The sequence below is a fragment of the Elephas maximus genome, chromosome 1, assembly GCF_024166365.1.
Source record: "Elephas maximus indicus isolate mEleMax1 chromosome 1, mEleMax1 primary haplotype, whole genome shotgun sequence".
Lineage (NCBI taxonomy): Eukaryota > Metazoa > Chordata > Mammalia > Proboscidea > Elephantidae > Elephas > Elephas maximus.
In genome coordinates, this window is record NC_064819.1 from 121,860,305 (window position 1) to 121,874,856 (window position 14,552).

The 14,552-nt window shown below is 39.4% G+C and overlaps 1 protein-coding gene across 2 annotated transcripts in view; it reads right to left on the reverse strand.

Annotated features, from left to right (window-relative positions):
* COL21A1 (collagen type XXI alpha 1 chain) overlaps positions 1–14,552 on the reverse strand; it is a 189,765-nt gene that overhangs the window by 74,094 nt on the left and 101,119 nt on the right. The window contains exon 11 of one of the 2 annotated variants that reach the window (XM_049894674.1): positions 11,184–11,246. In XM_049894674.1, coding sequence (XP_049750631.1) covers positions 11,184–11,246 — 63 coding nt within the window. The remainder of the gene's footprint in view (positions 1–11,183; positions 11,247–14,552) is intronic. The other variant, XM_049894655.1, reaches the window with a different exon arrangement.

A 14,552-nucleotide genomic window follows, 5' to 3' on the forward strand; every position in this document is an offset into this window, starting at 1 on the left:
CTTGTAAAAGATTTTGATCATTATCCATGCCACTGAAGTCATTTAAACAAGGTCGGACAATGAGATTTGAGCTTGGGAAAGATCATTTGATGTGCTGAGGAGGATAGAAAGAGGGGCAAGGGAAAGCATGGAGATCAGGTGAGAGGTTCCTATAGGGGAGAGAAAATGGTAGATGGAATGAGAGTCCACGCAATGTGTACTTAGTCTAACCTGATGACAGGTTTTGGGGGCTGTGGAAGCTGGAGTTGTGGGATGATGCCCAGGTATGTGGCTTGTGCAGTGGTATGGCTGCTGATACCACTGACTGAGAGAGGGAACTCTGGAGGATAATATAGTTTAATTGGTTGCAAAATATAAAGTAGCACAAAATAAAAGAAATATTTTATGGATTAATATACATAATTTAGCAGTCCCTGGGTGGCACAAGCAGTGAAGTCCACAGTTACAAACCAACAAGCTGAAGGTTCAAATCCACCCAGAGGCATCTAGGAAGAAGGCCCTGGCAATCTACTACTGAAAGATCACAGCCATTGAAAACTCTAGGGTGCACGGTCCTACCCTGAACACATGGAGTCTCCATGAGCCCGAATCAACTGAACAATAACTTTTTTTTTGAATAAACAATTTGTATTTGTCAATAAGAAGCTACATGCTACTGTGAAATAAGCAGAATTTCTACTTCAAATACCTTTATAATAAATACAATTTAATCTAAATCCAATTCCCCTTCCCTTACGGAAAGGTGGAGAGATAGTAAATACAAAGCAATATCATCAGGTTTCCTATAATAATTTGCCTCAAGCTAAGAACATGAATGAAAACCATTGCATACCGTGGTGCGATTGATTACTTTTGTGCAGTCTTTCTAGCAATGGTCTTGTAACTCCTACCCAGGTGATTGGGCAGGACAGGGTGCTATGGTAGTTGTGGCCCACCAAGGGGATTGGTCGGTTTTGCCTTAAAAGAGCCAGTACCAGGGCAGAGCACCACCAAGGAGGAACAGCCAGAAGCAGAGCTCCTCGAAGCACGAGCCTGAGAGAGAGAGTGAGACAGAGAGAGAGAGGGCAAGCTGTAACCCTGAAGACGGTGAGAAGCATTGGCAGGAGAGACCTGGCAGCAGGGGATGGTATGGTAGGCTTCCTGGACCACAGAGAAAGAAAGCTGAGTGCCTCTGGGGAGAAGCCTAGGGCCAGGGAGTGGCACGCTTGGGAGCACAGTTGGGAAGAGGCTGTCCTGATAGAAAAACTGTATCCTGAGTGTTCCTGAGCTTGAATTATTAACTGTTACTTCCCTAATAAAACCTATAATCATAAGTATGGTCTGTGAGTTCTGTGTGGCCACTGCAATGACTTATCAAACATAGTAGAGAAGTAGAGAGTGCTGTGTGAGGGACAGTTAGTGTCAGAATTAGTAAAGATGGCAGAGAGAAGAGGCTTGTCTGGCCTCCACCTCATGGGAATCAGCCTTGTGCTGTTGATCTTGGTTCTCCTTCCTCCTTGTGGGGTTGGAGATCAGACACTGCCCCCAAGCCGTTTTACACATACCTTTGACAAATAACTTTTTTGACAAATAATCTCTGTGGGTAGCTAGGCTCTTAGATTCACAGAATTTAATTAAACTTAGGTAAACTGTCTCATTTCCCAAGTAAAGTTACATTAAGCTTGTTTTGAAAGAATATATATCTTTTCAATCTTTAGTATTCTTACTTTTTAACCTAAATCCCTAGTAATTATGCTTTTCATATTAAAAAGGAGATGGCCATTAGGTAGGCTCATTCCCTGTCTTGTGTTCCTACTATATTTTTCTCCACAGCACTTGCAACCATCTGATATTATACGGGTGTGACTATGTAATTTATTTATTACCTGTCTCTCCCCAATGTAGTGTGAGCTTCAATAAGGCAGGAGTTTTTGTCTGTTTTGTTTACTAGTATATCCTTAGCCTAGAACAGTGCCAGGAACCCAGTAAACACTCAACAAAAACTTGGTGTATGAGTGAATAAATGAAAAAGTGAATAATTAAGGAAGGAAACAAATGAATTGAGTTTAACCTGTCACTACTACTCAGGCTCTAAAAATAAACAGTCCTGTATTTGTACAGATTACAATCAAAAAAAAAAAAAAAGACTTCACAAAATAAGCATGAATTTACTTAAGATCACAAACACTAGATGTGTTACCAAATAAATGCTTGAAGAATTTAATTAAGTATAAAAATAACATTTGGGTGTGGGTGTATACCTATAAGTAATCTAGGTGTTTTGAGATAAACACATGAGATAAACATGGAAGAGTCACATAAGATATCTACAGGAGTGCTGAGAGAAAATTAGCTACTTAATTAAGCTTTTTTCTAGGAAAGCTTTGTGGAACATATAAGTTGTAAATAACGTTTTATTACAAAAAAAGAAGATAAGCTGGTCAAGGATGTTGTTGTTGTTGTTAGGTGCCATCCAGATGGTTCCAACTCATAGTGACCCTACGTACCACAGCCTGAAACACTGCCCAGTCCTGCACCATCATTACAATCGTCATTATGCTTGAGCTCATTGTTGCAGCCACTGTGTCAATCTACCTCGTTGAGGGTCTTCCTCTTTTCCACTGACGCTGTACTCTGCCATGCATGACGCCCTTCTCCAGGGACTGATGCCTCCTGGTAACATGTCCAAAGTATGTAAGATGTAGTCTTGCCATCCTTGCTTCTAAGGAGCATTCTGGTTGCACTTCTTCCAAGGCAGATTTATTAGTTCTTTTGGCAGCCCATGGTAGATTCAGTATTACTCACCAACACCACAATTCAAATGCATCAATTCTTCTTTGATCTTCCTTATTCATTGTCCAGCTTTCACATGCATATGATGAGATTGAAAATATCATGGATTGGGTCAGGCGCACCTTAGTCTTCAAGGTGATATCTTTGCTTTTCAACATTAAAGAGGTCTTTTGCAGCAGATTTACCCAATGCAATGTGTCTTTTGATTTCTTGACTACTGCTTCCATGGGTGCTGATTGTGGATCCAAATAAAGTGATATCCTTGACTTCAAACTTTTCTCTGTTTATCAAGATGTTGCTCATTGGTCCAGTTGTGAGGATTTTTGTTTTCTTTATGTTGAGGTGTGATCCATAGTGAAGGCTGTGGTCTTTGATTTTCCTCAATAAGTGCTTCAAGTCCTCTTCACTTTCAGCAACCAAGGTTGTGTCATCTGCATAACACAGGTTGTTAATGAGTCTTCCTCCAATCCTAATGCCCCGTTCTTCTTCATATAGTCCAGCTTCTCCGATTATTTGCTCAGCATACAGATTGAATTGGTAAGATGAAAGGACACAACGCTGACACACACCTTTCCTGACTTTAAATCAAGCAGTATCCCCTTGTTTGGTCGGAACAATGGCCTCTTGAATAGCATAGCTTATTCAAGACACATTACCTATATTTTAATTTATTAGTGAGAATTGATAAAGTGTACGAGTTTATGTGTGTGTGTGTGTGTGTGTGTTCGTGCCAGCACACGTGTGCACAATGACAGTGGAAGAAAGGGAGACAACAAACCTTTATTGCTAAGGAATTCAGGCTGAGGTAAAGTGAAAGTTCAGGTAGAAACAGTTCTCTCTAGAAGGATGTTTTATACACTTCGTAATTTAGGCTACCTCTTGTAATTCTCCTCTCCAAGCTAAATAACAGCCATTTCTTTGGCTTTTATCCTAATGTATACCGTTTTTCAATTCTTTAATTTTCATGGCACTGAGTTCCAAACCCCCTACAGCTCTTAACTGTGGAGTCTACATTTGGTGCCATATTCAGGTAAGGGTCTGAAGGGAGGAAAGTGGAGAAAGCTTGTCTCATGGGTCCTAGGTGTTTTACTACTACTGATTCACTCCCTCTCAAGCTTACTATGCTAACCTAAGTGCTGGTTTTCCTCCCTCTTTTCCTTTAGAATACAATTGTTTTGGAATATTTGAAGACAGCATTTCTTGTTTGGATTACACAACCAAAGTTTGGTAAATCCTCCCTCATTGACTGTCTTCTGAGTTCTCACACTCTCATGGTTACTCCCTTCAGGATGAATTCCAGTTTCTACTTGTCCCTAAAGAGTAATTTCCTAAACTGAATCCAACACTTCAGAAGCAGAACTGTCATCTTTCTCAACATAGATGTTATATATTTACTAATGATGCCAAAAATTGCATCAGCCTTTCAGGCAGTCACATTACATACGCTGATCCCTTTTTCATCAAGGCTGAGCATCTTGTGCACCTGTAAGAGCCGTACATTAATCCCGGGTGAATTTCACTATGTTAGAATAGCCCATTCCCTAAACTCTCCAAATCTTTTTGGATCTTCATGTCATCCCAAATGCCAAAATAAATTCCAGATAAAATCGAGAGTTAAAAGTTCTTAAAATAGTAATAAAGTTAATGAACATATAGAAGAGTATCTAATACTGTATTTAAAAAGAAAAAAATTATGACTCTGGAGAAAGTTTTATACTTATAAAATTAAAACAAAATTATAAACTAAATGAATAAACGGGAGAAATATTTACAACACATATATCAAAGAATTAATTTAACATATAAAAATCTATCAATCAATATGAAAACTACCACCACTCCTATATAAAATGGGCAAAGGGCAAGAAAGGACACTTTGCAAAAAAAATGAACTAACCCTGAATTTGAGATTTCTAAGTCCAATTGCCCACTTAAAATTTCTCCTTGACTGCCTAACATATAAATATATTAAACCAAACTCCTCATTTCTTTCCGCCAATCTTCTCTCTCCCATTCTTCCCTATCTCATCAGAGTCTCCCTAATGCACATCCAATATATCAGCAAATCGTGTCGGCTCTAATTTCAGAGCAGCCCAGGTATATCAGCAGTTCCCTTCACTCACCACTATCACCCTGATCCTAGCTGTAATCCTCTCTCTCCTGAATTATTGCAAGAGCCTCCTGACTGGTCTCCCTGCTTTTGCCTATAAGGCGCTAAAATCTATTTTCAACCCAGAAGTCAGAATAAATTATTTTAAAAATAAGTTATTTCACATCACCCCTCTACTCAAAACCATCCAGTATCTCCAGAGCTCACACCATCTGAATGCCAAAATCATCACAATGACCTCTATTCGGTTGTCCCTACCTTCTTCTCCCCTCCACCTATCTAATGTCAGCTCCTACTAACCTTTTCTTATAGATTGTATTGTATCCCCCAAAAGGATACGTTGAAGTCCTAAGCCCTATGCCTGTGAATATGACTTTAGAAATGGAGCCTTCTTTGAGATGTTGTCAGTTAGGCTCATATGAGGTCATACCAGATTAGGGTGGGTCCTAATCCCTTTTGAGTACAAGGAAAAAAAAAAAAAACTGTTGCCATCAAGTTGATTCCAACTCATAGTGACTCTATAGGACAGAGTAGAACTGCATCATAGGGTTTCCATGGCTATAACCTTTATGGAAGCTGACTGTCACATCTTTCTCCTATGGAGTCGTTCGTGGCTTAGAACCACCAACCTTTCAGTTAGCAGCCGAGCTCTTAACCACTGTACCACCAGGGCTTCTTCCCTTCTCAGTGGTGTCTTACAAAAGTGGAGAACAAAGAGACACATGGTGGGAAGACATCATGTGAAGATGCATTTAAACTTCAAGGAACACCAAGGATTGCTAGAAGCCACCAGAAGCTAGAAGAGAAACATGAAATAGTTCCTCTCTCAGAGCCTTTAGAAGACATCATCACAGTCAATACCCTGATTTGGACTTCCAAGTTCCAGAACTCTGCGACAATAAATTTTTTATTCTTTAAAGCCACCCACTTTGTGGTGTTTTATTATAGCAACCCTAGGAAATTAATACACCTTCCCCCTCATTTTGTGGCTTGATAAAGCCATGTAATAACTTTTGAAATTCCCTACCTATGCTGATCACCATTTGTGTAAAGTTTTCTTCCATGGAAAGCTGACCATTCTCTGGCATCACTAGGCCATGCAAAGGTGGGGATGGCATGCTATATGGAGGGCAAAATAGCCCCAGATCTCTCCAACAACCCCCTTGGGCTTTTGTTTTAGTAGTCTACTTTGTTTCATGAACAGTAATTAATAATGATTTAAACTAAGAAAACAGGCTGGAATGAGCACTGTAAAAATACGTATTTCTACCAAATCATAAAATAGTTTTTATTATATGCTTCCACATATGACCCTTTTAAAAGAAAATCAGTGTCATTTCAGTAGAATGCCTTTAATCATTATATTACTATAAATTACCTAGCAAGAAAATTCTCATTTTATATATCTTTTTATAATGCTAAAATAAAATAGTAACAGGCTCAGTCACTAAGCTGGTAGAAGTTATTTAACTGATAGAGAAATGAAAAAGTGAAAGGATTTGAAATAGCTCTTCAATTTTGGGTGAAGACATTTTCCTTATGAAAATTAGTATTTCTCCAGAGTAGCATAATATCCTATTTAAAGCTTCAGTTGACTTGGCCTGGTTAAAACGTGAAAGAGATTCAAATTGCTTATGGAGGGGGATTGCACAGAACGAAATCCAAACAAAGCAGAATTCCCTTTGAGTTGTTCCATCCAAGTTTCCTTGGTCCAGATGGCTTCAACAGCTAGCCAGAGGCTCCACCCACACCTTCCCACCCCTGCTGTGTGCTGGCCCTGGACACACACTAATGACCTTCAGCTGTTCTGGCTTCCAGGCCTGCTTTCTCTTCCTGCCTGGCCACCCAACCTCACATCCCTTGCAGAGAGGAAGAAATGAGGGAGAAGGGGGGACATTTAAGAAAAAGTTACACCTCTGAGTAAACAAGATTTGATTAGTACATTCATTTTCTATGGCTGCTATAGGAAATTATGACAAACCTAGCAGCTTGAAACAACACAAATTTATTATCTTAAAGTTCCAGAGGTCAGAAGTCTGAAACAGATCTAAGGGGCTAAAATTAAGGTGTCAACAAGGTTGTGTTCCTTCTGGAGGTACTCAGGGAAAGTCTATTCTTTGCCTTTTTCAGCTTCTAGATGATTCTGACTCATAGGGTCACTATCAGTCGGAATCAACTCAACGGCAATGTTCCGAGTGTTCCAGACTCCATCCACATTGTGTGGTGCGTGGCTGCATCACTTTGACCTCTGCTTCCACTGCCAAGTCTCCTTCCCTGAATATAAACCCTCCTGCTGCCCTCCTACAAGGACTTTGTGATTACACTGTGCCTGCCTGATAATCCAAGATAATTTTCCCAACTCAAGATCTTTAATCACATCTGCAAAATCCTCTTTGCCAAACAAAATAACATTCCCAGGTTTGCGGGATTAAGATATGCATGGCTTTTTTTTTTTTTCCGGGGGGGGGGCATTATTTTGCTCACCACAGTTTGACACTACTATATATAGCTATATAGATATACTATATATATTTACGTAGTATATATACATATATAGCTATGTCTATATGCATATACACAAAATCATGTACACATAGATAAAACACATACACATGTAATGAATGCTATGTGACAATAAATCTATTATAACCAAAAAAAAACCAAACCCATTGCCACCGAGTCGATTCCAACTCATAACGACCCTATAGGACAGAGTAGAACTGCTCCATAGGGCTCCCAAAGAGCAGCTGGTAGATTCGAACTGCCGACCTTTTGGTTAGCAGCTGAGCTCTTAACCATTGCACCATCATATCTGAGTTACTAGAGTAATATCCATGATTATAATTATAGACTAATTATAAATAATCTCTAGCACTTCAATCATAGTAAGACCTAAAAAAAGTAAATTAAAAAAAAAAAGGCAAACTGAGGGCTGATAGCCTGTGGAAGGCCTGCTTAGCACTCACCTCCAAATAAGGCCCAGCACCTTTCATCACTGAGAAAACATAGGCCTGAAAACAGCAGCAGTGCTGTCAGGGGAGGTAGTGAGGTGTTGCAGATGACACTGCAGCTCCTGGGGTGCTATTTTCTTTGAAGTTGTTGCAGCACTACAGCTGCCTGTACTGGAAAAGGCAGTCCCCAGGGAAAGGGTCTCCAGGCAGAGGAGGGCTCACGTGTGTAAAAATCCTCATACTTCGTGTGATTAGGGCAGAACTCACATAGGATCTCAGGGCAGTATCTTCAGTAGGATTAAGGAGTTGCAGCGAGGGAACACACACACAAAAAAAAAAAAGCTAGCAAGTGAGAAAGGGATAGAGCTAAGATAAACTACAAGGCAACTGTTTGCACTTAAGGAGAATTGAAAATAAAGGCAAAAGTGGAGAATGTAAGACTTGGAGTCTGTTCATTCAATTCAATTCAAATAGAAGCAATCTAATGATAATGTTCTCATCCTCTTCCTTCCAAATACACCACACAGCTACTTCTGTAACTGCGGGCTTGCCTCCTTTCCCCCCCGTACAAAGGTCCAATTGCCCTCACTCTCATCAAGGCGAAACCCTCCTCTTGGGCACTGGAAAGACGTTGTTCCTGCAAACATCATCTATCTCCCAAATCATTTTTTCTTTCCTTTCTTTTCTATGTCATTTCCATCAACATAAAAACATGCTACAGCATCTACCATCATTCTATTTTTTAAAAAAATAGCCTTTTATGCCAGATCTCCATCATGTGACCGTTTCATTTCTCTATTCCTCTTTACAGTCCTTGGAAACGACATCTATATTTACTGTCCCCATTTTCTTATCTACTATTCACTCTTGAATCCATTTTAATCCAGCTTTTGTACCCACCCTCCCTGAAATCTTATATATCAAGGTCCTCAGTGACTTCCTTGCAAATCCAAGGAGCTAGTCATAGGCCCCGTTTTCCTCAACCTCATAGCAACAATGATGAGACTGATCACTCCCTTCTTGAAATGTTTTCAGCTCTTGGCTCCTGGGATGTCACACTCTCTTGGTTTTCTTCCTACTTCACTAATCAATTCTTCCCTATTTCCTTGGCTGGATCCTCCTCTCTTCCCTCTATAAAACAGCCCCAAGCTCAGTCTAGTGATTCCTTCTCTTCTCTTTTTCTCTGTACTTACTCCATAAATGATCTCATCCACTTTCATAGCTTTAGATACTTACATGCTAATGAGTCCCAACTGTATATTTTCATTCTCAAACATTCCCCTCAATTCAAGATTCCTATCTCAAACTTCCTAGAAGACACCTCCAACATGCCCAAAAATGCATTGTCAATTTCCCCCACTGTCATGGATTGAATTCTGTCCCCCAAAAAATATGTGTATCAATTTGGTTAGGCCATGATTCCCAGTATTGTATGGTTGTTCTCCATTTTGTGATTGTAATTTTATGTTGAGAGGATTAGGGTGGGATTGTAACACCACCCTCACTCAGATCACCTCCCTGATTCAAGGTAAAGGGAGTTTCCCTGGGGTGTGGCCTGCACCACCTTTTATCTCTCAAGAGATTAAAGGAAAGGAAAGCAAGCAGAGAGTTGGGGGCATCATACGACCAAGAAATCAGCACCAGGAGAAGAGTGCGTCCTTTGGACCCGGGGTCCCTGCACCTGAGAAGCTCCTCAACCATGGGAAGTCAGAGAACAAGGACTTCCTTCCAGAGCTGACAAAGACAGAAAGCTTTCCCTGGAGCCAATGCCCTGAATTTAGACTTGTAACCTGCCAGACTAAGAGAAAATAAATTTCTCTTTGTTAAAGCCATCCACTTGTGGTATTTCTATTATGGCAGCACCAGATGGCACCCACAAACCTACATCTTCCCCAGTGTTGCTCAGCTCAGTAGATGGCACCACAATTCACCCAGTTGCTCAAGCCAAAACCCTTGGAGTTCTGTTGACTCCTCTCTTTCATATCCCACACCTACATCTGGTTGGGTTATATTCAAAATAAACCCAGAACCTGACCATTTCTCCCCTATTCTATCACACCACCCTAGTCCAAGCCACTCTTACCTTTGACTTAGTATCTTGAAATAACCTCCTATGTGGTGACAATCCTACCACTTCCACTCTTATTCCTCATATAATCTACTCCCCACATAAGATCCACATTTATCCTTCTAAATCATAAACCAGAATAAGTCACCCTCTTGCTCAAAATCCCCAAATGAATTGCCATAACCCTTAGAATGGATTCCACTGGGTTACCTGAACAGCACAGTCCCCATCACCCAGCAGCTCCTCAGCTCTCTGCAGCTCTGGCTGGCCACCACTTTCCTTCAGCCTCTCTTCTTGGATAATCTCTCTCTAAAAAGGCTCACTTGTATATCTAATCCCTTCACATGCAACACTGGTGTAACCAAACCAATTACACCAGTGTAACCAGTCAATTCAGACTCGTGGTGACCCCATGCGTGTCAGAGTAGCACTGTACTCCAGAGTTTTCAATTGTTGCTTTTTCAGAAGTAGATTGCCAAGCTTTTCTTCCAAGGTGCCTCTGGATGGACTCAAACTTCCAAGCTTTTGGTTAGCTGCTGAGTGCATTACCAATTTGTACCACCCAGGAACTACATCACTACTTCCTCAAAAGTTGGTTTTTGTTTTTTTAATTAAATTTGTCAGCAAACTTCTTCTATGGACTTAAGCGCCTCTTCTACTCTGATGGTTGAGGTATTGATGATTTAATATCAGGCCTGTGGTTCTTTCATTCCTTGAACATTACTGACTCACAATACGAATCCCCCACCACCTCCTTCATGGTAAGAGTTAAAGTTTCAAGATAAAGAAAGTTTCTTAGGAGGTACTTTTTTTTTTCCAGTGACAATTGTTATGTAGCATTTTTATAGATCAAAAACTAATTCCTAACATTTATTTACTGTTAGAAATATCCTGACAAGTGACTTACCTGCAAATATTTGCCTAAGATGCTTTAAAGTAGATTTGCTTTCTTTTCCTTTAATTCAACACTGTCTCTAAAGTTCTCTCGAACCTTAGAGGATATCATTTTTTTAGTGCGATAATGAATACACTCCAGGGCATACATTCTTAGGAAAAAGATATCATCTTTAAAAAGCTATTTAATTTGAAAACTTCCAAAGACACGAAGGAGAAAGATGAAAGGATTTCTGAACCCAGCCTTTTCATTGATACTGAGAACTCACTGAGCAATTTTTAAAATGTAGGCAAGTGTACACCATTTTGAGGTAAGATACCTAAAAAGTGACTAGAATGCTGATTCTTTAATCCCAGTACTGGAGATGACTAAGCTTTCTGTACTCACAGGCTTACCATCTTGACCAGGTTGTCCAGGGTAGCCAGGGTTCCCAGGCAGTCCAGGGTCACCCTAGACAGGAAAAAACTTGTCAGTTCAAATCAACCAACCACATTGGTGCACTAAGGACCCATCAAGGACCAAAGCCAATACCAATGTTTGAAGCTTTTTTATATTAAAAAAAAAAAAATAGGGTCAAAAAATGACACCGTATCTTGAATGCTAACAAATTAAGGCTTTTTATTATACCAAACTTTTGATAATTTATTTCTGTGAGCACACAAAGACTAACAACTGAAATATTTTTCAATGATGCAAAAATGTCAATATTTATGGTAGGGTACATTTTTAGAATTTTGACTTAAACAGTGAAGTGCCATAGCAAATATGGTTTCAATGGCAGCAATATATCACTCATAAGTTTCTAGACTAATTCTAAACTCTAATTCTAGATGTTACACCACAGATATGTCTGCTGTTTTTGTTAGGTGCTGTCAAGTTGGTTCTGACTCACAGCAACCCTATGCACAACAGAACCAAACAGTGCCTGGCCCTGCGCCATCCTCACAATTGTTGCTATGCTTGAGCCCAGTGTTGCAGCCACTGTGTCAATTCATCTTGGGAAGACAGATATGTCTACAATGTAATAATTCAACTCAAAAGATAATTAACAATAAAATAGTTCACAAGTCATGTGTCGTTACAATGGGACCCAAGTTTAAAGCTGCATGACAGACATTTTCTTTCAACCTTTTCAGTGAATCCCTGTGGCTAGATTTCTATTCCAGTTGTAAAATAACATTAAAATTCCAACTTTTGAGTATTTCTTTGAGAGTAAAGCCCAGGCAAAACAACTCTTCTCCATCCCCTCCAGTCCTTGAGTGCATGTGATATTTAAGAAATTAAAAACTGACCTTTACCATCCTCACAAACCTGAGATCTTTCAAGAACCTTGTTCCACAGAACACGGCAATGAGCCCAGGCACGTTCTTTGGAACTCTACTGTGTTACCTGATGGCCAGGACTGACCGTTCAGATGGTCACCACCCATGAAAAAAGGCAATGAAAGCAACATTTTTGTGAGGTGGGGGTGTCTTATAATTTAATTCTAAGAAATATTTCATAAATGATACCATATTCACCTATCCCTACGTTCTTGAGGTCCACCTGACACATTTCACTGAAAAACATGAAGTCTCTGCTGTCATTACCAGTAAACTTCTGCCCAGAGGCAACTGGTTTCAATTCAATAATTCTTACGTTCAGTAAGAAATAATTCATACACGACCCCAGTGATTATATGTTAACTAAATGCCAATGCTAAGGGTATATTTACACAGCCAGATTTTCAGATCTGAAATACGACTTCAGGCTACTGGCTAGAGAGATTTGTTCTTGAAACAGAACAGGAAAAATGGAAAGAACTATGCAAACTCTAAGAGGCAGCCAAGAAAGAAGGAATGGGCTTTTCACTTAGGAGCTCCGCATCAGAAGTCCTAGCATGAGGAAAGGTTGATAAAAAGGGAAAAGTCATTTTTAAAATATAGAAAGAATAGCTGTAAATCAAGGAAGACAATGCTGAAAACATGTAAAGTCTTACTGAAGAGATATAATTTTTTGTCCAAATCCAAGGACCACCTGTGACAACTGAGCACGAAGAAGCAATACTCAGGGTCTCTAGGGAGTTAGAATTTTTCTTTTTTTTTTCCAAAGGATCCACTTTAATTTCCAGCCTCCCCTGCCATCCTTCATCCATGTTCATATCGGACTTGTTGCCTTTCAACACATTTCATCTTTTCTTTTTTTTTTGGGAGGAAATTTCCCTTCCTTTCTCACTTAAGAGTTAATAATAATAAAAAAAAAATCCTCTATTACTGTACCTATCTTGTCACTCTAGTTTCTCCCAGTGCTTTCTCTCTTGAAATGACATAACAGTACCTGTATCACTGATGGCTTATTTATTAACAAGTGTTTCCCTTGGTTAGTCTTATTCATAATTTGAATTGAGGCTCCTTGAAAACAGAATCTATATTTTCTACCTCTTTTGTCTAATTCTGGGCACTAAGCTGAGATTCAATAACTACTTGCTGATTTATCTATTTCAAATCAAAGCTCTCATTAATGACACACTTACTTCAAGCACATTATTAGAAAAATCTAGGACTGCAAAAGGATCTGGACAGAGTTTAATCTCTGCTATGAGTCTGAATCGACTCAGCGGGATTAGTGTTCTGGTTTTTTATGATGAAGCTGAAAAAAAGTTTTGGCATAAGAATAAAAAAGACTTTTTTTTTTTTTTTTTAGGAAACCCTGGTAGCATAGCGGTTAAGTGCTATGGCTGCTAACCAAGAGTTCAGCAGTTCAAATCCACCAGGCGCTCCTTGGAAACTCCACGGGGCAGTTCTACTCTGTCCTATAGGGTCGCTATGAATTGGAATCGACTCGATGGCAGTGGGTGGGTTTAACTGTAAAACTGGATGAATACAGTAAAACCTAACTGAGTTAGCTGACTGAAGATCAATTTGAATAAAAATTCAATCTTATAAACTTTACTAAAAGCTGACACCCAATCTTCATTAAAGACTTTAAGGGCTTTGAAAACAAAAACCAAACCCACTGCCATTGAGTAGATTCCAACTCATAGCAGCCCTACAGGACAGAGTAGAACTGTCCCATAGGGTTCCCATGGAGCACCTGGTGGATTCGAACTGCTGATCTTTGGTTAGCAGCCTTAACTCTTAACCACTGCACTACCAGGGTTTCCTTAAGGGCTTTGGATATATTAGGTATACTAAATCCTTTAATCCTTATAATAAAGCTGAAACTTTTATTACTTCCATATTATATATAGGAAAACTGAGTTCCAGGGAGATTAGGTAACTTGCTTAAGGTCAGTCAACATTAGTGGTGATGGGATTTGGTCTCAGCCAGTTCAGCTCCTAAACACTACTATCCCTGCCCACATTAAAATACATACAGTGATCAAAACCAGGCATGGGCATTGCTAGCAAATTTAATGTGAAAAAAAATTTCCAAATACATGAAACTAGACATGTGACATAATATTATATAACTGTGACTAAGTTCCCGATATACTTTATTCTAATTTAGTTGAAACATTTGTACATTTTGAATTCAAAAAATATGTACTCAGCTGAAAATCACATTTATGTTGAACTGAATTTATGCCACGGATGGTATTTTTGAGTTGTTGAGTAGTTTGGGCAAGTTAACATAAAAATGTGAATGCCAAGTGGTCCCTGAAATATTCCAAAGGCTTTTGTATTTTAGAAAGAGGAAGCTTGGTAGCCCATATGAATCTCTCACTGGTAGAATTATTAGGGTGAAACAAGGACAGCAACAAGGACAAGGCTGAAG